The following is a 24,839-nucleotide window of genomic DNA, read 5'->3' as shown; positions in this document are numbered from 1 at the left end:
TCCCTGGCAGGTTTTAAACAATTTTCTAAGCAGTTATCTGGCATTAAATGTGTTAAAACAAACCATTTTATTGCACAACCTTTGTCTGGAAGTCCTGACTCTTTAAGGTAAAAAGTTGCACCTGTTTTAGGTCTAGGCATTCCTCTCACTCTTACAATTAATATCGAGCATCTTATGACGTATTTTGGGCCAAGATTCGATCCCATAACCTCCACGACGACGAGAAAAAGCAGATGTAAAAACTTTGTAACCTGATCCACAAAGCATTTGACAAAGTCTTGATAGATTCCACTCTGGACAAATATACGGGTTCCATTCGAACACACCTCCCCCTGAAACATCAACAGTTCATTAAGTCTATTTTATGTATGTGTGTCTGTGTGTGTGTATGTATGTGAGTGTGTGTGTGTGTGAATTTGGGTTCTAAGTCATGTACATTGTAAAAAAAAACAGTAGGGGATTAAGATGTTACATTACAATTTTGAATTGTAGACGTTCGTACTTTTGAAAGCGATGCTACTTTAGAACATAGTCACTAAATAAATATCATTATCAAAATTCCCCTCAAATCAAAGATATTATAAAGAACCCCACTGCAATGGGGAATAACTTTAGCAATATGGTTGCATGCCCCTAGATTTGAATAAAACAAGGATGACAACATCCATAAAAGCGAAGCTCTGAAACAGTAGGACAAACGGACATTAACACTTGTATAATGTCAGAACTGAATAATCAGAATGCGAATGTATAAGAGTCAAAGCAAAATTGTAAGTAAATTTGTTAAAAAACTGCTTGATACAGGATAATGATTATGGAAATACTTACATTTTTAGGGCCTGATTATAGAGTTGCTTCGCTTATAATATTGTACCTTGTTGTCCCAGGAATCAGTATACCAAAAATCAGACCAATCGGATAATTAGGTCACATACAAATTTGTTGTTAAAAATGTAAAATAAATCAACATGTTTAAAATGTACGTACGGACATTCTGGTAGTGATTATAAAGTTGCTACGCTTTCTAACTCGTACCTCAATATTACAGGAATCACCATGCAAAATTTGAAATCGATAGGACAATTCTAACATGCCTAAATTAACGAAAAAAGCTATTTAAAAAAGTAAAAAAGTCAACATGTTTAAAATGGACGTACGGACATTTTGGTAATGATTATAGAGTTGCTACGCTTTCTAAATCGTACCTAACTACTAAAGGAATCACCATGCAAAATTTGAAATCGATAGGACAATTCTAACATGTCTAAATTAACGAAAAAAGCTATCCGTGACGGACGGACGGACGGACGGACGTACGGACGGACCGACCCTAATTATAGAAAAGCTTCGCTTTTAATAATTATAGAAAAGCTTCGCTTTTAAAAATACTTAATTGTTAATTCTAAAGCTTTTTTTTCGTTTTAAATAAACATATGCATCCATGTTTAATTGGCCCTCTTAACAGCTTTGTTGCGCTAATTTTGTACTATAATATTCTTGCTTTTTTATATGTAGAATGTATATATAAACATAAGTTTATATTACCAAACACTTGGTTTAGGTTAAAACAAAAATAAATAATTCAATTCCCAAATATCAAAATATTTTACAACTCTAACCCTTCTAGAAACTAAAATATTCGGGTAAAGTCCCTTTCGTGGCAACGCACCTTAAGGGGCGATTCTTCTTATTTTTCACAGCATGTTTTCTTTTATTTCTAGCCCCTGCGGGGGGCTCTAACCCTGTGGGGCAATCAACTAACCCAATATAACCTAACCTAACATAAAACAACCTAAAAAAAGCAATTTAAAAAGTACAACGAATCGCTCCTTAAGGGGAGTTGCCACGAAAGGGACTATTCCCAAATATTCTTTTATAAATGTATTTTCTTTATAATAATGCATATTTCTTTGTATATAAAAAACGCCTAAAAACTAACAGATTGTTATTTAAGAACATACCAATAGGCTTTTGGTGATACAAATATGTTAATGTCATTTTAAAACTTACTATCGCTGTCGCCTCTAGCACATAGGGGCTTTATATTCAAAGTGCAGAAAGGGGCTCCTCAAAAAATAGCATAAAACCATCCCAAGACTTAAATCTGAAAATGAAATAGAGAACCCAATCCAGAACATTAAATATTGAGATCTTAAGCTTCAGAAAAAAAAACTTACTACTATCAAGTTTGCATTGGCGGCTGCAGATTTCTTTTCGGAGGGAGAAGGTACCCTTCCCCTTAATAGTTATAGGCCTCCCTGGACCCAAAAGGAGCTTGCTTCACTCTAAAGGAGACAGATAAGAGGTTTACTGGATCCTTGCTTTATACAGCAGACAAACACAAACTTCCTGTTACTTTTAGAAAAAATATAGCTTGAAATGTTTCATATTTTTAAACACATGCATTTAAAAATTACAAATGTATCAGGATTGAAAAAAAAGATTGTATAAGTTAATCAAAACAGTAGTTTCACCTTTAAACTTTTTAAACATAATAACTATCTCTATCTAAGTTTTACCTGGGTTAAAAAGTTAGCCATCAAAGCTCCTTTGACAGCATTTTTAAGATTAGCATCATCAAACACTATCAGGGGAGATTTCCCCCCCAATTCCAGGGTGACATTCTTAATTCCCTTAGCTCCGGCCTCCATGATTTTTACGCCTGTCTGCACACTTCCTGACACATAATATTTTTTATAACAATTTTTGGTAGTTTCCATCAAAGTGCCTGGTGAGCACATAATACCACCACCCCCACCCCTCCTAGTTTGAAATAAATTGAAAATAGAGGGTATGGGTAATTTTTTAGTACGTTTATTTAAGGTAAGGTTAGGTTAGGTTAAATTGGGCACAGGGTAGCTCAACAGTGTTATGCACCACAAACATAATAGTTGAAGACTTAGGGTCTCCTGAAGGGGTTAGGCTCCGGAAAACATTACCCATACCATATATTTTAAATTTATTTTAAAGATAACGGAGGGTGGGGTGTTGTGTGCTCGCTAAGGGAAAGTGTGGTATTCGGCAACCGTGAGCCATGTCTATGGCACCCCTGATCTGGGGTTCGGTGGAGGGTCAATGGCCCTCCCCCGAGTCCTGGGGAAGGGGTCTAGTGACCCCCTCCCTACGCTTAGAATTAATGATTGAATCTGTCATGTTTATTATGGTTAACTGTATTCTTAATTCTCCCCCACCCTTTCCAGGGATGGGGGAATCATTATTGCCCAAACTGACCATTGTATATGTATTATTTATGCTTTTATGTTATGATTATTTATTCCTATCCATGTAATTATTGTTTGTTGTATATAGCTTCAGTATCTCTTAACCCTTCAATAAAGTGACAACTGAAAATAGATGTTGATCATTATCTAGTGAAAGCTAGAGAAGCGTAGCTTCTCTATAGTAAGGTGTCCACGTCTGTCACACTGCCGTAATCTAATTGAACTCCGGTGTCTGCCATTTATCCTCGGTGGATACCACAAAAGCACTAGATTTTCTTGGTTAACTTTATAAAGGTGAGGTTAGTTTTATTATAGAAGATTTATAATATTTTAATATATCCTTAATGAAATGAGAAATATTATGATTTTAAAATCATTATATTTTTATCTTAATTTAAAGCTATGAGTCTCTTAGTTAAATATAATGTTCAGAGCTGGATCTTTAAATCATTTCAATGGTGCGCTAAATCACCCCGCGCAGAATTTCAGCCAATCACAGCGGCGCATTTCACGAAATTGGACGCTGTGATTGGCTGAAATTCTGCGCGGAGTGATTTAGCGCACCATTGAAATGATTTAAAGATCCAGCTCAGTTGTTGTATTGCCTTTAAACTGCAAACAAGTTTAAGGCAACAGTAATTGATTTCATTAAAATTTTACTATTTAAAGAAGTAAGGCTTATTGCGCCCAGATCTTATTAACCATTGAAATAATTTTACCAAGCGTAACTTCTCTATAGTAAGGTGTCCACGTCTGTCACACTGCCGTAATCTAATTGAACTCCGGTGTCTGCCATTTATCCTCGGTGGATACCACAACTTTGGTGACAGCTGTGTGAGATTACGGCGAACCACAAGTGTAGAGCAGACGCGCATCTGAGGCTAAGGTACTCCCAGCAGTGAATCTGGCAAAACTGACGCAAGCAACCTGAATTACCCACCCTGGACAGCAAAGTTTAACTCTGCATCCGGCAGTTGTGGAAGCGAGACAGCGAAATCTGACGAATAACCGCGAGCAGCGCTGATATCTAACGGAGAATTGAGCGCCAAAAGGGCTGAAACAGGCCTGCGGACCGGCTGAAACAAGCCAAATAAGTGTAAACGGCTGAAAATAGGCCAACTTTACTGCAAGAAATAGCAGGATCCGAACCAGTGGCGCTAGCAGGACGGGACATTCCCTGCCGCCATCAGCCGGATTTGGATCAGCGGCGCTAGCAGGACGGGACATTCCCTGCCGCCGATAGGCTGAAACATGCCACATAGCTGCAAGCTGCGAGCTAACATACGAGTGTAGTGCACCAGAACAGAGAAAAACTACGTCAACCCCGAGTATCCTGAGAAGCTACAACGCAGCCACCCATCTAGAAAACAGATATTATATCACATTTGCAGGGATTACCACCCTAGTGTGATGGCCAAACAATAGATTTATGAGCAAAGCTTGGCAAACAAATTGTTGTGTTGTGATAAATCTAAGAATAGAACAGGCTTGGATTACTGTGTATTGTGATAACAGCTAAAAATAGAACAGAGTTGGTAAACAAATCTGTTATGCAATTGTGATAAGGACAAAAATAGAAGCTAGATGTAATATAATCAAAACAATCTCAAGCCCACAGCACAACAACAATACACCCCTTATTCCAAGGGAAGGGGAGGGGCCCCTCTCCATTGAAGGCAAATACAATCAGGGTGATATAATAGATAAGCCTAAGATTAAGAAGAAAAGGCCCTATTACACCAGCACACAGTTACCCCCCTCCCTCACAGGGGGAACGGACGGAGTTACCCCCGTCCCCTCACGCGCTTCCCCCTTCCTACCCACACTAGACTAAGTCCGTCTGTAGTGTGGAACTAGCGATCGGATACACAGAGCGCCATTCACGGGTAGCGCAACAGAGTGCGGAAAATATCATAAATCCAACGGACGAAGCGGACCAATGAGAGAGCGAGTTGAGGGGTGAGAGCGCGTTTTCCCCGTGTGCGCGGATTTGACGGCGCGAACGCGCGTTACAAGGACAGGAGATTCCACGCACACACACACACACACACACACACACACTCACACCAGAGCGGAGCTACTCCATAGCATTTAACAGGGGTATTTTTAGCAAATAAAGAATTGCAAGTTTCTTTCCTTCTAGCTCTAGTGTGATAATGGAAAACCCAATCAGTTCCTGACAGCAGTTCAGACCCTCAACATCTATCTACCTCTACCAGCCTACCCTATAACCTCAACACCTAACTAGTGATAAGTACAGCTAAGTTATATCTTTGTAACTAAACGCCCAACCTAGTGATACAAACAGTGTTGGCTGTTAGGCTAGGAAGCCTCAAGTGACAAACCATTCAATTTTAGTACTGTATAACTTTGTGCCCGCCGTTTCACCGTTGACCCAATGGACCAGCATCAAGCCCCAGGAGGTGACCAAGCCCCAGGATGGCTCCAGGATGACCCTCAGCCGGCCCCAGCCGAGTACCGCAAGCTGATGCTGAGCAATCTGCCGGAGTTTAGAGGGCCGCCCAAACAATCCTGGTCGGCACATATCCGCAGACTTGAGATGTCATGGGCGGCTTACCGCGTCCCACCTCATGATTCCCTCAACCGCCGCAACGCCCTACTACTGTCACTGGTAGGGCAAGCGGCGGAAATGGCGTCCCATCTGTTTGGCGAGGCAGGCCAAGCCTTGACCTACGAACAGGTCAAGACCGAGTGTGAGTTGCTATTTCGCCCTGCTTTTGAATCCCAAACGCTTAAACAAGCGTTTAGGGATTACAAGCAACACTCGACAGAACCTATACAAGCGTACATATCAACTAAGTGCGCCTTGTATAGGGACGCCTACAACCATGAGGACCTTGAGTTGTTGGTGGACGAATTAAATCGTGGAATTCGTAACGCCAACGTAAAACGCCTCATGATGAACCATGAAATTACGAGTGTACCTGAGTACACTCGTAAGGCCATGTTCACCGTGACCATGGTTACTAAGCAGCTGAAGGAAGGTGTGTGCTTAGTGGACTCGACCGACGGGCTGACTGGATCTGCCTGCATCCAGTTGCCCCAATATGACGAGTCGGAGCCAATGGAGATTGGCTCCTTGGCTCCGGGTCTCCACCAGATGGGGAAGGTCGCTCCAGATGACAAGGTTCCAGGCCGCTGCTACCGCTGCCAGGGGAGAGGCCACCGAGCTCGAGACTGCCCAATGCCTGTGGAAGTTAGCCTAGAGGAGAGACGCACCCAGCCACGCCGTGACCGTTCTGCCAAGTGTGAGCGTTGCCACTATGACGGTCACACGGCGGCCGATTGTAGAGCCGACTGGGCTCAGGTAGCCAGCCGCAGGCGCACCGCCGACAAGGGTGCCCCTCCAGGGAAGCCCAGCAGAGTGGCCCATATGGAAGGGAGCGCGCCCCCAGCACCACCACAGCAAGTAGCCGCCCCCAGAGCTGCGGACCGAGCCGATGGGATGCCGCAGTTTGGGACTGTCCCAGCTAGGATCAACGTACTGGGCGGCGCGGCTGAACCCAACCGGGTTGGCCTAGGCTTCAGTCTTAACCATCTGGGGCCAGAGCTGATACAGCCCAACAACATAGCCGAGCCGGAGGTGCTGAGGCCCCAGCCTTTCAGCCTCAACATGATGGAACCTGCCCGACTGAGCCTACCCAGCAAGAGTGGAGGGGCGCTGCCCAGCGTCCCTGAGACGGTGTATGGGGAGGCCCTGGCAGCCGCTGAACGAGAGAGGCAGGAGGTGCTAGCCAGCACCTCTGCATCGATGTATGGGACGCCACCCGGCGTCGCCACCTGGGATGATGGGGGGGTGCTATCCAGCGCCTCCCACCTGGTGCCTGGGGCGACAACCGTCGCCGCCACCGAGATACCTGGATCCTGGAACGAGCCAGCCTCCAACCTGATGTCTGGGGCGACAACCGTCGCCGCCACCGAGAGACCTGAGTCCTGGAACGAGCCAGCGGTCCCAGAGGAAGGGGTGACACCCGTCACCCCCAGTCAGCCAGCGCCACCAGCCTGCAGGGAGAGTCCAGCTACATGCCATCCAGAGCCCCCTGCCAGCCAAGGGAACCCAGCTGCTCAACATCAGGATAAGTTGAATTTGTTAAATGTGTTGTATCCAAAATATTGTAAACACCCAGCCTTGCCTGTGCCCCCTGCACCTGAGGCTGGGGAGATTGAAATTTGGGGAAATAAGGACTTGCCTGTGCCACATGCACCTGAGTTCCTAGGGCAGGGGAGGGCAGTGAGTAAGGGCGAGCCTGTGCCACATGCACTTCAGCCCCATGCCGCTGGGCATGCCTTGGACAAGGGAAGGGAGCACTTAGGGCTAGGGGAGCCGACACCCAGGCAAGTGCCAGTCGCTTGCCAGTCTGTCATTGGGGAGGGTATCGGGGTGCCTCGGCCGCATACAGATAACGCTCAATGGAAATTTGTATCTAGCCAGGAGCAGCCCAACCGTGTCCAGCCCCAAGAAGTAGCCGTGACCAGAGCTGAAGATCCCCAGCCGCGTGTACGAGGAAGATGGTTACCTGGAAGCCTCTCCCATTGGTGGATGGTCCTGTGGGGCCTCCTGCTGGCAGCCGTGTGGCCTACAACCAGCTACGTCCTGGTGGGGTGGGACTGTGCCAACCCCACCCATGTCACGTCTTACAATAAAGAAAAGATGTGTGCCACGGAGCCCCTACACCAGGAGGTGCCCCTGGGCCATGAAGTACACGTCCTGCAGCAAGTCAAGGTGAGGGAAACCACTGGGTTCAGCTGTCAGCTCACCGTGTCCCAGTGGACATTCAGGTGTGGGGTATGGGGTCACCTCAAGGTGACCTCGGTCCCCACCCTCATGAGGCCAACCAAGATAGACCCAGAAGCGTGCCGAGACCTGGCCAGGAACCGAGTGTACACGTTGCCAGGCAAGACCCAGCCACTGACGTTCCAGCTGAACCACCCCCTGTTCTTCACCATCGACATGGTGGGCGCCCTCGTCAACAGCCCCGAGGGGGTGGGTTGCGAGGGGGAGGACGTCCACTTTGAGGGCCAGCTCTACCGCAACGAATTAGTGCTCCAGGAGCGGCGGCTGCTGGTCAAGGAGGAGACCTATGTGGTGGAGGATGGACGGGTGGAGTCCCAGTCTGACCACCTGACCCTAGAGTGTCCCCATTCTGAGCTGTCCTGCATCACTGGGGAAGCAACCTACGTGTGGGACCACCTGGGAAGAGATTGCCCCTTGAGGCTGATCCGCAGCCTCCAGCCCAGCCTGGTGATGGATGCATATCTGGTTGACCATCAGGCCCAGTTTTTCATCAACATGACCAACCCCACCTCGATTGTGAACTGCGACTTCGAGGCCCATGCCACCAACCATCCAGCGTTGTTCGTGGCAGCTGACCCAGCCGCGGCTGCGCTGCCCAGAGTGTCGGCCAGGGATGTTGACGTTCCCCTTCAAGCACAGATCCATGCAGGTTATATTGGGTTTACCCTGGAAACGCGCATGAAAAGCACTGCAGCAGAAGAAGTAGCGGCCAACTGCTGGAAGCTCCAGCAACTAGATCCGGCCCACCCGGTGCGTGTCCAGGGGAGCACGTTCTCGGTACTGAGGGGAGACATCCTGCTGCAGCTGACCTGCCAAAGGCACAAGTACGTTGTCCGCGAACACAAGGAGTGTTGGGACAAAGTGCCAGTAGAGCCCACAGGTTTTGTAGACGCTGTGACACGGGTATACAGTGAGCACGCCACCAAGATTCCCTGCTCCTCCACCTACCCCCTGACTGTGCACGCGGAGGAAGGCTGGATAGAGTTAACCCCTGCTCCCAAGAAGAGGCCACCCCCGCTGGATACGCCTAAGCAGTTGTTGACAGAACCCTTAGATGACTTCAGTTCAGGTGGTTTGTATTCGCAGGCTGAGTTGAACGACTGGCAACAACTGCTGGCGTTCCCAGCATACAAGAGTGCCATGCTGACCGGCCTATCCTATGGCTCCTGCGTTCAGCAAGGCAGCTGTTCGGCCACAGGAGACCATGGGATAGTGTCCTACAACATTGACCGACTGGCGGAGGAAGGAGAGGCAGCCCTGGATGTCTGGGCAGGATTTAGACAAGCCATCCACGAGTGGGGAGATGGCGCAGCCATACTGTGCTTGCTGTTGTTGATCCTCAAACTGCTGGGGGACCTAACCATCATTTCTCTGGCAGCAGCACAGGGAGGAGTCCGGGCAGCCCTGAATGCGATATCACAAGTGTTCCTGTACCATCCAGCTTTATATAGGAAAGCGCTGGCTAGAGCCAGGCTCAACCATGCCAAGTCCCGGGACTTTTCAGTGGACTGGGATGCCATTCCCATCGGCAGGGAAGCAGCCGAGGAAATGGTGTCTATGAAATCAACTGACAGCGGGCATGACCGCCCAGGTAGGCCAGGACCGCCCTCTGGCAGACCCCGCGGCCCCTCAGGAGGACAGGCCGCTGCTCAGACAATCAACCTGGCAGCCAGTGCCCCAGCCGCTGCCAACAACAACCAGCAGGCCCCACTGCTGACCGTTCCAGCAACAACTGTGCCACCAGCAAACCTGATACCTGCCGGCGCTGACCAACGTATCCAACCCAAGTCAGCCTCTGCCTTCTATCCCACATTGGGAGCCCATCAACCCTAAGAAGATACTCACCACTAGGATTCCATTGAATCATTATCGTTTGTATATATTTTAGCCCTAAGGAGCGGGCCGAAGGCCTCAACCACTGTCGGAAGTCTGGTAGGGAAACCACCTCCCAGCCTTCCGAGGGGAGAGTTGTGGTATTCGGCAACCGTGAGCCATGTCTATGGCACCCCTGATCTGGGGTTCGGTGGAGGGTCAATGGCCCTCCCCCGAGTCCTGGGGAAGGGGTCTAGTGACCCCCTCCCTACGCTTAGAATTAATGATTGAATCTGTCATGTTTATTATGGTTAACTGTATTCTTAATTCTCCCCCACCCTTTCCAGGGATGGGGGAATCATTATTGCCCAAACTGACCATTGTATATGTATTATTTATGCTTTTATGTTATGATTATTTATTCCTATCCATGTAATTATTGTTTGTTGTATATAGCTTCAGTATCTCTTAACCCTTCAATAAAGTGACAACTGAAAATAGATGTTGATCATTATCTAGTGAAAGCTAGAGAAGCGTAGCTTCTCTATAGTAAGGTGTCCACGTCTGTCACACTGCCGTAATCTAATTGAACTCCGGTGTCTGCCATTTATCCTCGGTGGATACCACAAAAGCACTAGATTTTCTTGGTTAACTTTATAAAGGTGAGGTTAGTTTTATTATAGAAGATTTATAATATTTTAATATATCCTTAATGAAATGAGAAATATTATGATTTTAAAATCATTATATTTTTATCTTAATTTAAAGCTATGAGTCTCTTAGTTAAATATAATGTTCAGAGCTGGATCTTTAAATCATTTCAATGGTGCGCTAAATCACCCCGCGCAGAATTTCAGCCAATCACAGCGGCGCATTTCACGAAATTGGACGCTGTGATTGGCTGAAATTCTGCGCGGAGTGATTTAGCGCACCATTGAAATGATTTAAAGATCCAGCTCAGTTGTTGTATTGCCTTTAAACTGCAAACAAGTTTAAGGCAACAGTAATTGATTTCATTAAAATTTTACTATTTAAAGAAGTAAGGCTTATTGCGCCCAGATCTTATTAACCATTGAAATAATTGATTTTTTTTTCATTGCTTTAGGCTATTTTTCATTCATTCAGTTCATAGATGTTTGGTGCGAATCTGCTAGTATTAAACATCAGAGAGAGAGGGCAGTATGGCCTGTTGTTTACACTAGTCCCCAAGTTTTACGACAACGTTTTCTTATTCGTTGGATTAAAAACTTTTGGGACTTCAGTGAATTTTGATTTGTTTGCTCATTAAGTTGAGTGTTAATTGAAATCAACAAAAGGGTTAATATTGTTTATCATCATTTGGGGATAAACATCAATTTATCGGCCATTGTCTTAGAACCTTTAGATCCTTGGAATCCGCTAGTAATGAACATAATACCTGTAAAAGACAATTTGTCGCAATCCTGATGGTTAGATAACAGGGCACCAGTTTCACCTTCACCTTGAATAACATTGTATACACCATCTGGTACCCCTGCTTCCTAGGATAATATCAATAAATTAGATAATATGGCACCTCTGTTTCTCCTTCAACTTGGATAACAATGTATACACCATCTGGTACCCCTGATTCCTAGGATGAAATTGATAAATTAGATAATATGCTTCTCTGTTTCTCCTTTACCTTGGATAACATTGTATACACCATCTGGTACCCCTGCTTCCTAGGATAGTATCAATAAATTAGATAACATGGCACCTCTGTTTCTCCTTCACCTTGGATAACATTGTATACATCATCTGGTACCCCTGCTTCCTAAATATTAATAAATTATATAGCATGGCACCTCTGTTTCTCCTTCACCTTGGATAACATTGTATACACCATCTGATACCCCTGCTTCCTAAATATTAATAAATTAGATGACATGGCACCTCTGTTTCTCCTTCACCTTGAATAACATTGTATATACCATCTGGTACCCCTGCTTCCTAGGATAATATTATTAAATTAGATAACATGGCACCTCTGTTTCTCCTTCACCTTGGATAACATTGTATACACCATCTGGTACCCCTGCTTCCTAGGATAATATTATTAAATTAGATTACATGGCACCTCTGTTTCTCCTTCACCTTGGATAACATTGTATACGCCATCTGGTACCCCTGCTTCCTAAATATTAACAAATTAGATAATATGGCACCTCTGTTTCTTTTTCAACTTGGATAACCTTGTATACACCATCTGGTACCCCTGCTTCCTAAATATCAACAAATTAGATAACATGGCACCTCTGTTTCTTCTTCACCTTGGATAACATTGTATACACCATCTGGTACACCTGCTTCTTAGGATAATATTAATAAATTAGATAACATGGCACCTCTGTTTCTCCTTCACCTTGGATGATATTGTATACACCATCTGGTACCCCTGCTTCCTAGGATAATATTAATAAATTAGATAACATGGCACCTCTGTTTCTCCTTAACCTTGGATTACATTGTATACACCATCTGGTACCCCTGCTTCCTAAATATTAATAAATTAGATAACATGGCACCTCTGTTTCTCCTTCACCTTGGATAATATTGTATACACCATCTGGTACCCCTGCTTCCTAGGTAATTATTAAGAATAGTTATCATCTTTTTACAGACAGTTTTTTTGCGGATATCAAAATAAAAATTAAAAGCTTAATCCAGTTTTTTTTCCCTTGAAGGCCGAAATTTAAATTAATTTAATAATTTATGTTATAAAATTCGTGAAAAATTGTCTATAATGCTATACATGATTTTTCAGCATGGCTGAGATCCAGTTCTAATCCAGTGGATGATAATCGATTTCGAAGCCATACTTAAAATTACTTTAAATATTAATTATATTAAATAAATTTAAAATTATAAGATCTTTAAAAGTTGCTGTACATAAAAGAAGAACAGTACAGTTAGATGGAGAAAAACTGATCATTACAAACAGAAAGACAGACATAATAAATCGCAGAGTTGATGCGCAATTGTCATATGAATCTTCACTAAAAATTTGATCTGTATATCTTTGATAAAGAACAGTTTAGAAAAAGACATTTTTCCTGTAAATGAGCAGTACTGATAGTCTGACGGACAGATAATTAATTGCTAGCAAAATATTCAAATTAACTATCTTAAATAGCAGCTGTGAAAATTAAGTTTTATCTCAAGGTAGCACACAGGATGACATTTTAAAGTAAAGATTGCTTTGCTAATGAAAAGCACATATCTATTGTAAGGAAGCTACACAGTTTTGAAAAAAATTTTATTCTTTTAATTAATGGTATAATTAAATTAAATGCTTTGCTAAGTTCAAAGTGACTTAAATTGTAATAAGTTTGGACAACTAATCAAGATTTGATAAAAAGTATCCAAAAATTTGAACCAACGAATAACAGAACATGTTCATAATTTACAGTTCAATATTCACATACTCCATGGAGGTTTCCACCTTTTAATAGTTTCATAAAAGTTTTCATTAATTAAGTGGCTTGTAGAGGATTTTGACATCCCTAATAATTTTGACATCCCCCTGAACCAAAATGAGGGTGTATTTCAAGAGTAAGGTGGGGTATACACTCCCCCCCCCCCCCTCCTGGTGTCAACCGCTCCCTAATTTTGTAAAAGGGATGATAGTTTGTCATAAAATGAAAACAGAGGCACACATAAGGAGGTGTATCAATCCGTAGGGGGACAAAGTGTCTCAAAAATCAGTCATGCGACGTCAAAAAATTAGGGATTATCCATCTTTTTTTTAGGGGTTTTCTTTTCCACTTCTCCTCTCATCTCCCTCATTTTTTTATGACGTCACATGGCTGATTTTTGAGACACTTTGTCCCCTTACACCCCCCTTATGTGCGCTTCTGTTTTTATTTTAGGACAAACTGATTCGAGATTCAGCAAATAATTATACAATTAGAAAGAAAATATTTGTACATAACAGATATGATTTGTAGAAAGTCAGTTTTTGTAGCAAATTTGACATTTCGTGAAAAAGATGAATTACAAGCTCTTAATGTCAATACACAAAACTTTATTGGAGGATTTCTTTTTTTCAGCAGTTGATACATAATTCCCCCTCCCCACAATGCATTCGAAGTTGCTTTGACTTTTGTGTCAAAACCTAAATTGGGACATAGTGCATTTCATTACCCTAGGTTAGGTAACTTCATTTCACTTTTTAATAAAATCTAAAATGCAGCCGTTTTTTAGAAAATTAGATTTGAAAATTTCAATTTTCACCCCCTAGGAGTTACCACATAATCATGACAAGAAAAGCAATAATTTAAAATTTTTAACAAGTTTGCTTTATAAAGTTCTTCATAATACCATTTCTGAAGTAAGTTGATTCATGGCTATTTTTATCAGTTGCTTTGCTAAGGTCACGGAAATTCAGCCTTAAATAAATCATAAATATATAAAGAGGTTTTATGAAATACTTCATAAAAGCAAAGTTGTTAAAAATTTTAAAAAAATAATCTTTGCTTTTCTTGTCACGATTATGTGGTAACTCCTTGGGGATGAAAATTGAACTTGAAATTTTCAAATCTAATTTTCTTACAAACGGCTGCATTTTAGATTTTATTGAAAAGTGAAATGAAGTTACCTAACCTAGGGTAATGCAATGCACTATGTCCCAATTTAGGTTCTGACACAAAAGTCAAAACACCTTCGAACGCACTGTGTCCCATTATATTGCATTTTTAAGACATGCTTTGAGCCCTAAGTCCTTTCTTCATTACTTAGTTCACTCTTAAAAATCAATACTTAATTAAAGAAGTAGGGTGAATGGGTTGTTTTTGTTATAGCAAAAAAAGAAATTTTACCAAGTTTGTTTTAAAAAGATAAGTTTATCTTAATTTTAAATGGAACTTTAGTATTAACCACTCTCAATTTCTCAAACGGAAAAATCTATGACTGGAAAAAATAACTGTTTCTTGTAAACACAGAAACTAGAGATTTATAAAACCAAAAGTTGATTTGGTTGGGTTTTTTATTTGTACAATAATTTCAAGACATATTTATTTTTTATAGAAGGAAAAGGTTTATTTGGGTTATGTGCGAAATATTCTACTTTCAAAACTATGATAGGTGGGAAAACCTCCCTATGTATCCACCACTCCCCCCCCCCCATACACACTCTAGGTAAGGGTATACACACCTCTAATACTGCAAAGGGGCATATCAAGTGAAAACCCATATAAATTTATGAGAAGTGTCATTCGCGCGTCATTTTACCAATAAAAATGTCCGTTTAACTTTTAAGTTTATTAATTGTGTGGGAGAGTGGACACCATCTTGTAAAAAGCATCAGGACAAGGACGTTCAGGCTTTTCCATTTGGGGGGAGGGAGATAATATTTATATCATATAAGCAAGGACGTCCAAGCTTTTAAATTGTTGGGGGTGTAAAAATTCAAACTTCAAAATTTTTGGGGAGAGGGAAATCACCCCTTTATCCCCCCCCCCCCATTGGGCGTCCTTGCATCAGGAAGCTTGCAAAACCCAGTGCACACCACAATTTTTCATTTTACGTATTTGTTCAATTACATTTTACACTTCCAAATGAATTCACCAAAACATATTATGATGAAAAAAGTGGTAAATCTATGTTAGGTGGGTGTTTTAAAAGTTCAAATAGAAACCATTACGATATTTGTAAAATATTTATTATTTTTTTAGAAGTCTCTGATGTTAGATTTTGTGCATGTCATATAAAAGTATTGATTTGTTACCAGAAGCATGGCCATTCTATAACAGTGTAGTGCCTAATTAACAACAATTATATATTAATACTTTGATCATTCACCAGAATTTCATTTTCTTTAATAAAGTGAAGTGGGTTAAACGATTTTCCCCTTCTTGCCTTAACCCCATCGCCTCCCCTCCTACTGAAGTAATGAACTTCAACCCATAAATGACAGGCGAAAAAGCAACCTAAATTCACAACATTTTTTCCCCTGTCATAATATCCATGTATATTCTACATCCATTGTAACAAGAGACGAAGAATGGACAATATTATAGAAAACGGATTACAACATCCATAAAAAAGCTCTACAAACGAAAAACTAACATTGACAAATAAACATTAAGAGGAAAACAAGGATGACAACATCCATAAGTAGCGAAGCTCAAAAACTATAAATAGACAACTGGAAATGATCTATAGAGTATGTAATAAAAAACTTCAATAACAAAAATCACGAAACCTTTTAAAATGTATATTGTATAATGTTTTTTTGAAGCATTAAGCTAATAAGAAAAAACGTTAAAATCTAAAATTCGATTTAGCACCCCAAAAAAAAGTAAGTCTTTAAAAAACTTGGTCAAAATATGAAGAATGTTGACTTAATTAATCACTAAAAAATCCAACCGTTTATCTTGAACAGGAGCTGAGAAAATCACAAAAACTTGAAAAACTAGGAATCGATCTAGCACCCTAACCAATAAAGGTATCTTAATAAAAATAGGTGGAATTGTGTATGAAGTAAACTTGTTCAATCCCTGAAAATTTCAACTGTCTATCTTGTATAGGGATTGAAAAAATCATGAAAACTTAAAAATCTAGAAATCGATCTAGCACCCCAACCAATAAAGGCATCTAAATAAAACTTAATCGAAATATGTAAAATCTAAATTTATTCAATCCCTGAAAATTCCAGCCATTTATCTTGAACAGGAATCGAGAAAATTACAAAAACGTAAAAATCTAGGAATCGATCTAGCACCCCAATTAACAGACAGACGGACAAAACAATGTATAGATTAGATGGGCATATGTCATATGAATCTTCACTAAAAATTTCAGCTGTCTATCTTGAATAGGAGCCGAGAAAATCACGTTTCCCCAATAGCGTTACGGACGGACTGACTGACTGACGGACGGACGGACGGACATAGTGAATTATAGAGTAGCTTTGCTACTAAAAATTATGTGAAAATTTCTCTAAATAGCCTAATTACAGGGTGATTGACACATTACAATCTTTTCCGATTTTGTATTACTTTTGCGGAACATGATTCCAGTTACGTCATATTTTTCTTTCCTGAAAAAGGGAAGGTCTCTTCAAAAGAGATGGGGAAAACCCCCTTTTCTCACATCTCTTTTTTTCTTCCCCCCTTCCCTTTTTCGGGAAAGAAAAATATGACGTAACTGGAATCATGTTCCGCAAAAGTAATACAAAATCGGGAAAGATTGTAATGTGTCAGGGTGATTTATATCGACGTATTGAGACTAGACAATATATATATTCTTTAATCACAATTTCATGAATCATTCTAATAGGACAACTCAGCTACGTACATTAATTACGTAAAACAGTATTGCAAAATATCTACATGATTAAAATAGTCATATAGAAGAAGTAGGTGAAGATTAAATGGCTGCTTTAAATTACATACATGTATTTATGTAAACTTTATTCAAGTGATGATTTTTTGGGGGGTGATTGGTAAGAATTTCACTGCATTTAATACTTTTTTGTATGATATTAATAACGTAATATGTTGCATGATGAAAAAAATTCAATATTTTTCTGATCTATATTTATGTATATATGTGATTCTGCATTCTATTTTTCTTGTGAAAGAAATAGTTGGATACAAAAAGTACACGGTACTTAGGGGTCTAAATGGATAAGACAATGGCCGATAATTAAATGTACATCCCAAATAATGATAAACAAAATTACCCACTATGTAGATTTTAATTAGTGGTTGAAACGTTTTGACACTCAACTTAATGAACCAACAAAATTAAAGTTCAATAAAGGTCCCAAAAGTTGTTAAGAAAACGATATTATGAAACCTTGGGGACCACTGAAAACCCAGCCCAATGTCCCCTCCCTCCCTAATCTATAAGTGTTATCTTTGTGGAAAAGTTTTTAAAACTAGAACAATTTTTAAAACTTTTTTTATAATCCAATTAAAATATTAATTTTTTCCTTTAAGGTACAAGTAGATCTACCTAATTTTCAGGTTTAAAACAAGGATAACAATGTTCAAAAGTATAATCACAGAAATAAAAAATATTAATATATCAAGAAGAGCCATATGGGGAAAACAAATTATGAAAAGCATTTGGGTAAAAGAATAGAGGGGGCACAAGCTATATGTAACTCTATCCACCAGGTGGGGATCTTGTGCCGAAATGGGTCTTTAATAGCGTCGGAAATATAAATCATCAAAGTCCCTATAAATGAACAGACTCCAATTGCTAGCAGACGTAAAGAGTCTTCGCTACTTGGGCCAGTTAACTGTCTGGATTATACATTTATACTATATCTAATGTTTAAATTTGATTTGTTTAAATTTGATTTCTACAGGGAAAAAGGGATACGTCATATGACTATGATTTATGATAAACAAATTTATCTCTTTGGAGATCAAAATAAAATCGGGGAAAGTAAAATATTATATACCTTTAATACCGAGAGACGGACAAATTGAATTAAATGAGAGGCCACTATAAATTTTACCATTGATCAATTACAGTGTATACTGGCCTCTCATAGGCTAATTTTTTTTACGTCATAATCAGAGTCAGATACTTTTACTAGGTTCGAATTAGTTGAAATATTAGTTGTGTTACAAGTTTGTAATATATGGATTAGGTTGGAATTATTTTAAATTGAGGTTGTGTGATTATGAAAGAAAATCATTTAGATTATTTTAGAAATCCTTCTCACAAAATGAAAGACATGATACATCGCAAAAATACAATTCTTTATAACTAGAGGCTGTTTATTACACTAGTCCCTAATGTCTTATAATAACGATTTCTTATTCGTTGACATATCAATCTTGGGGACTTTTATTGAATTTGATTGGTTGTTTTTTATACTTTCTTATCACTTTGTAATCTACAGAAGGGGTAATTATGTGTATCATCACAAGGGATGTAAATCAATTTATCGGCCATTGTCTTATCCTATTATCTAATTGTAATCTACAAAAGGGGTAATTTTGTGGATCGGCATTGGGGATTTAAGTCAATTTATAGGCCATTGTCCCTTTAGATACATGATTTTTTATGCAAATGCAAAGTACAAAAACATATTTAATTTTTATTTCTCTATTTTCTTAGAAACTTAGGTAAAACAAATGAATTATGAAAAATAAAATGACTTATTGAGTTTTAAATGTAATGTCTGAACCAAAATGCAGGTAGGGAGGGGACAATAGGCTGTTTATTAAACTAGTCCTCAAAGTTTTGTAATATCGTTTTATCATTCGATGGCTTATCAACCTTGGGGACTTTATTGAATTGGTTGGTTCTTTTGGTTAAGTGTCCAAACACTTCAACTTCTAATTATAATCTACAGAAGGGGTAATCTGTGTATCATCATTGGGGATGTACATCAATTTATCGGCCATTGTCTTATCTCTTTAGATACATGATTCTCTATGCAAAGAGGTCTTGTTTGTTTTTAAATTAATTCTAAAAAGTACAAGAAACATATTTCATTTTTATTTCTCTTTTTTCTTAGAAAACTTGTATGAAATAAATGAATTCTGAAAAATAAGATGTAATGTCTGAACCATATAATGCATTAATGAAAATAATAACAGGGACAAGAACGTCAAAGCTTTTCCATTTTGGGGGGGGGGGGAGGGGGTAAAAATTCAAAATTCAAAATTATTGGGGGGGTAATCTTTATATCATATAGGAATGGACGTCCAAGCTTTTTAATTTATTTTTTTTTTGAAATTTAAACTTTTGGGGGTTAATCACCCCTTTACCCCACCCCCCCCCCCCAAATTGGACGTCCTTGGACAGGGACATGGAAGCAATTGTAGGAGTATGGAAAATACGGTGTGTTTTTTTTACAGAAGTATTGCTTAATATATCCGCCTAACCATTGACAGAAATTGATAATGAATATCATATTTTCTGTCAATGGTAAATGGGTTAAATTAAGCAATACTTCTGTTCCATTAGAAAAAATACTGTGCATTGGCCCCCAAAAAGGCGTTTATTTATTATCAAAGGATGGTTCATCTAAAGGAAAACTATTTAAATATTTAAATGTTTCTTCGTATTTTAACATTATATTTTCTCCTATTTTTAGCCCCTGCGGGGGGCTCTAACCCAGCAGGGCCAATTATCTAACCCTGCGTGGCCATATGCCTAACCCTGCGAGGCAATCACCTCACCTAATATAACCTAACCTAAAATAAATTATCAAAAGCCATATTGAAAATACGATGAATCGCCACTTAAGATGCGTTGCCATGAAAGGGACTATACTCAATTAAATTTTTTTAATGTAACAAACGGGATCTGGAACAGAAAGAAATAAAGGACGATAGCTATGGGGAAATTTTCATTTAGAAATTTTTAAAATCTTATTTCCTTATCCCTGACGAGATGTTCAACTCTAATATTTTTTTTGAATGCCTATCCCTATTTTCGCATGTAATTGAAATGTAGATTTCTAAGGACTACATTTGTGTAGCACTCGGATTTAATTTAGTAAAAGAAACAATATAAATTGTATACGACATTTTTTCTCAAAAAAATTGAGATAAAAATTCCAAGAAAATAAACATATTATATACTCTTATTTTTTCATAATAATAAAACCAGATCTCTAGCTTTATAGTAAGGTGTCACTTTTACAGTGATATAAAGGAATTATAAGACAATGGCCGAAAAATTGATGTACATCTCCAATGATGATGCCCAAATTACTCCTTCTGTACATTACAATTAGTGGTTGGAATCTTTGGACACTCAACTAAATAAAGCAAATTTTTTAGCCAACAAAGAAGACAAGAAAACGTTATTATAAATAATATGTTTACTAGTGTTATAAACAGCCCATTGAACCATCTCTCTCTAAATTATAAGTTAGACTTTTGGTTAAATTGTCATTGGACTGGTACTGGTACCCAAAGTTTTAGAAATACTTCTTTATTCGTTGACTTAAAAACTTTGGGGACTTAAATATTATATGGTTGGTTTCAACTATCAGTGACAAATCGTTATAACTATTAATTTGAACTTACAGAAGAGGCAGTTTTGTTTATCCTCATTGGTAATGTAACTTTTTTGTTCGTCTATTGACTTATTCCAAAAGATCCTTTTAATGTTTCGTATCAATTTAGTTAAATTATATTACATATTAAAAACTAGCGGCTTCGCCCCTAGCCTCTAAATTGGTTTTTTGGGGGGGATTTTTCCCACCCCCCAAGGAAATAGCTTAAAACCACCACAGGACCAATAGGTATATACCCTGAAAAGTAGAATCCGAACGGTTCAGCGGTTACCGAGATCTTAAGGGACAGACGGACGGAAGGACAGACAGACAGACGGACGGACGGAAGGACAGACAGACAGACGGACGGACGGACGGACGGACGGACGGACGGACATCAAGCTACTTTGTATTATAGATATTTAAAGCTATATGTAATTTCAATTTTTGTAATACCCGTGTAGCTAAAGATATTAAGCAACTTATAATGCCTATAAAAAATGACGTCATACAATTCAAATAACAAATGATAGGCCAGTATACATTTTAATTAACCAATGTTATAAAGATTAAAAGATATTTTGTTTTATTTTTCCCAGATTCTCATGGAAAAATACAAAATTTTACTACAAAATGTTTCTTTTCTCTGTAAGAAAACAGAAATAATTTAAATGCAAAATTGTTTTTAACCATATAGTTTTTTATTTCAATATCCGCGGAAAGCTGTTTATATAATCAATTATGAACTATTGAATGATTTTTTTTTCCAAAAACCACAACGTGTAATTTTTTTTCCAATATTGCTTATTTTCTCAATTCTTTGATCCCACACATATTAACTCTTTCTCCTTATAAATTTTTACTAGCGAAGCTATGCTATTCTATAACTAATCAATGTATGTTCGTCTGTCTTTCCGTCCTTCTGTCTGTCTCCTAATTTGATCCCACACACATATTAACTATTTCTCCTTATCAATATTTAGTAGCGAAGCTGTGCTATTCTATAACTAATCAATGTCTGTACGTCTGTCTATCCGTCCTTCTGTCTGTCTCTTAATTTGATCTCGCACACATATTAACCCTTTCCCCTTATAAATTTCTACTAGCGAAGCAATGTTATTGTATAACTAATCAATGTCTGTACGTCTGTCTATCCGTCCTTCTGTCTGTCTCTTAATTTGATCCCACATACATATTAACTATTTCTCCTTATCAATATTTAGTAGCGAAGCTATGCTATTCTATAACTAACCAATGTATGTTTGTCTGTCTATCCGTCCTTCTGTCTGTCTCCTAATTTGATCCCACACACATATTAACTATTTCTCCTTATCAATATTTAGTAGCGAAGCTATGCTATTCTATAACTAACCAATGTATGTTCGTCTGTCTATCCGTCCTTCTGTCTGTCTCCTAATTTGATCCCACACTCATATTAACTATTTCTCCTTATCAATATTTAGTAGCGAAGCTATGCTATTCTATAACTAATCAATGTCTGTACGTCTGTCTATCCGTCCTTCTGTCTGTCTCTTAATTTGATCCCACATACATATTAACTATTTCTCCTTATCAATATTTAGTAGCGAAGCTATGCTATTCTATAACTAACCAATGTATGTTTGTCTGTCTATCCGTCCTTCTGTCTGTCTCCTAATTTGATCCCACACACATATTAACTATTTCTCCTTATCAATATTTAGTAGCGAAGCTATGCTATTCTATAACTAACCAATGTATGTTCGTCTGTCTATCCGTCCTTCTGTCTGTCTCCTAATTTGATCCCACACTCATATTAACTATTTCTCCTTATCAATATTTAGTAGCGAAGCTATGCTATTCTATAACTAATCAATGTATGTACGTCTGTCTATCCGTCCTTCTGTCTGTCTCTTAATTTGATCCCACACTCATATTAACTATTTCTCCTTATACATTTTTACTAGCGAAGCAATGTTATTCTATAACTAATCAAAATCTGTCTGTCTGTCTGTCCGTCCTTCTGTCTGTCTCTTATTTTGATCCCACACGCATATTACCTCTTTCTCCTTATCAATATTTAGTAGCGAAGCTATGCTATTATATAACTAGGCAATGTCTGTTCGTCTGTCTATCCGTCCTTCTGTCTGTCTCTTAATTTAATGCCACATACATATTAACCCTTTCCCCTTATAAATTTTTACTAGCGAAGCTACGATATTCTACAACTAATCAATGTCTGTACGTTTGTTTATTCGTGTGTTTGTTTGTTTGACTGATTATCTGTCCGTCGGTCTACATATACTTCTTAATGTCTGACCATTTGACTGTATTTCTGTATGTCCGTCTGTCTGTCAGTCTGTATGTGCGTCTTATAGTCTGACCGTTTGTCTGTCTGTCCGTCTGTCTGTCTTTGGGGTTTTTATCTTTAAAGAAAATATAATTTTTTTCGGCTGTTATCTATAATGCAAAGTAGAACGATGCTGTCTGTCTGTTTGTACCGAAGGATTTCGCTAACCGCTGAACCGATCGAGTTGTCCTTAACAGGGTAGTTTCTCATAGGTCCCGGGAATGTTTATAACTATTTTGGGGGAGGGTACCACCATCCTCCCAAGAGAAATCACAAAAAAATAACACTATAGTGCCACTAGAGACCTCTAGGGGCGTGGCCGCTAGTATGTGATAAACTATTAATTAAAATTTGAACATTATACATGGGAATAAATATTTACAAAATATAATTCACAAATGAAAAGCTTTATCCATAAAACAAAATGCGAATGTTAATGCAAATGAAACGTAAAAAAAATACCCTTTTGTATTAAAATGTGTACATATTTCAACCATTAATATGGCCGGATTGTTTTCAACTGTTTTTATATTGGCTGATTTAGAGAGTGTACCTCTAGATCATCTCAATTTATTCAACAAACAACAACTTTCATTTTTGTTCTTTTTTTTCAACTGAGCTGGATCTTTAAATCATTTAGTGGTGCGCTGAATCGGGGCGATCCAGTTCACCCCGGTTTGGCGCGGCAATGTCACTCGTTGAGTGTCATTGCCGCGCCAGTACCGAGCCACTGGGCGCACTGATTCGCCCATTCCATTTTAATTTAAAGATTGAAATCTAATAATATCTAGGTGAGCCGAACTGGATCGCCCCGATTCAGCGCACCATTAAACGATTTAAAGATCCAGCTCTGCTAAATTTTATGGATTTATTATTAATTGGATCTTACACTAGATTACCATATACTCAAATAACTTGTAGTGAGTTAAAATAACAATCCCTCCTCCCTTCTATGGTATGAACGAACTGACTAATAAATGACAGAGGAAATAGCAACCTAAATTGACGACAATAATCATCTTGTCATAATATCCACGTAAATTATATATCTATTGATAAATTTATTATCAAACTAAAATAAACTAATCAAGGAAGAATATTTGAGTTGAATTTTTAAGTTAATTACTATTCTGATTGGTGATTTTTATTTTTAGCAAAAGTGAGTTTTAAATTTTGTGTACTGTATTAAAAGCTCATGATAAATAATTTGAAAACTGTTCGGTTTTTTATGGATATGCAATGAAATTTCAAGGGGTTATGTAGACAATGTACCACTATTATAAAATGATCATGGCAAATATATACTTATGATTACATAATTTTGATAATAAATTTCTTTTGCATTTACCTTTATTGTGTGTGAACGGTCAGTATGTTAGTATTTTAAGTGCAGATGGTTAAAATGTTAAATGGTTTAAAGTGCAGGTGGTTAAAATTGAAAAAAAAAATTAATGATAATAATTAACATAATAGATATATTGTTTCAATGAATTAAATGCGATTGAATATCAACAAAAATTTTCGTCTGCTAGAAATTACTTTTTAATGATATTAGTGGCTTTCAGTTTATCTTGGGTAATCAACTACAGGGTGTCCCTCGTAAACTGGTTTTTTTGAAACGCTTATTACTCCCTTAATATTTGAGCTATCTTAGTAAAATAAAAAGTA

At 38.9% G+C, this 24,839-nt stretch overlaps 1 protein-coding gene across 5 annotated transcripts in view; it reads right to left on the bottom strand.

Annotated features, from left to right (window-relative positions):
- Nucleotides 1-24,839, bottom strand: part of LOC145331401 (4-trimethylaminobutyraldehyde dehydrogenase-like) — a 67,399-nt gene that overhangs the window by 24,288 nt on the left and 18,272 nt on the right. For 2 of the 5 annotated variants that reach the window (XM_080176070.1, XM_080176376.1), the window contains exons 10-12: nt 11,267-11,369; nt 2,520-2,677; nt 252-332 (exon numbers count right to left, since the gene is read on the bottom strand). In XM_080176070.1, coding sequence (XP_080032196.1) covers nt 252-332; nt 2,520-2,677; nt 11,267-11,369 — 342 coding nt within the window. Of the gene's footprint in view, nt 1-251; nt 333-2,519; nt 2,678-11,266; nt 11,370-11,512; nt 11,553-11,872; nt 11,913-11,964; nt 12,005-24,839 lie in introns of all 5 variants that reach the window. The other 3 variants (XM_080176220.1, XM_080176146.1, XM_080176294.1) reach the window with 3 other exon arrangements.

Source organism: Acartia tonsa, chromosome 1 (genome assembly GCF_053477335.1).
Source record: "Acartia tonsa isolate MP-2025a chromosome 1, ASM5347733v1, whole genome shotgun sequence".
NCBI classification, from domain to species: Eukaryota; Metazoa; Arthropoda; class Copepoda; order Calanoida; family Acartiidae; genus Acartia; species Acartia tonsa.
This window is presented reverse-complemented; position numbering and strand designations above follow the sequence as displayed.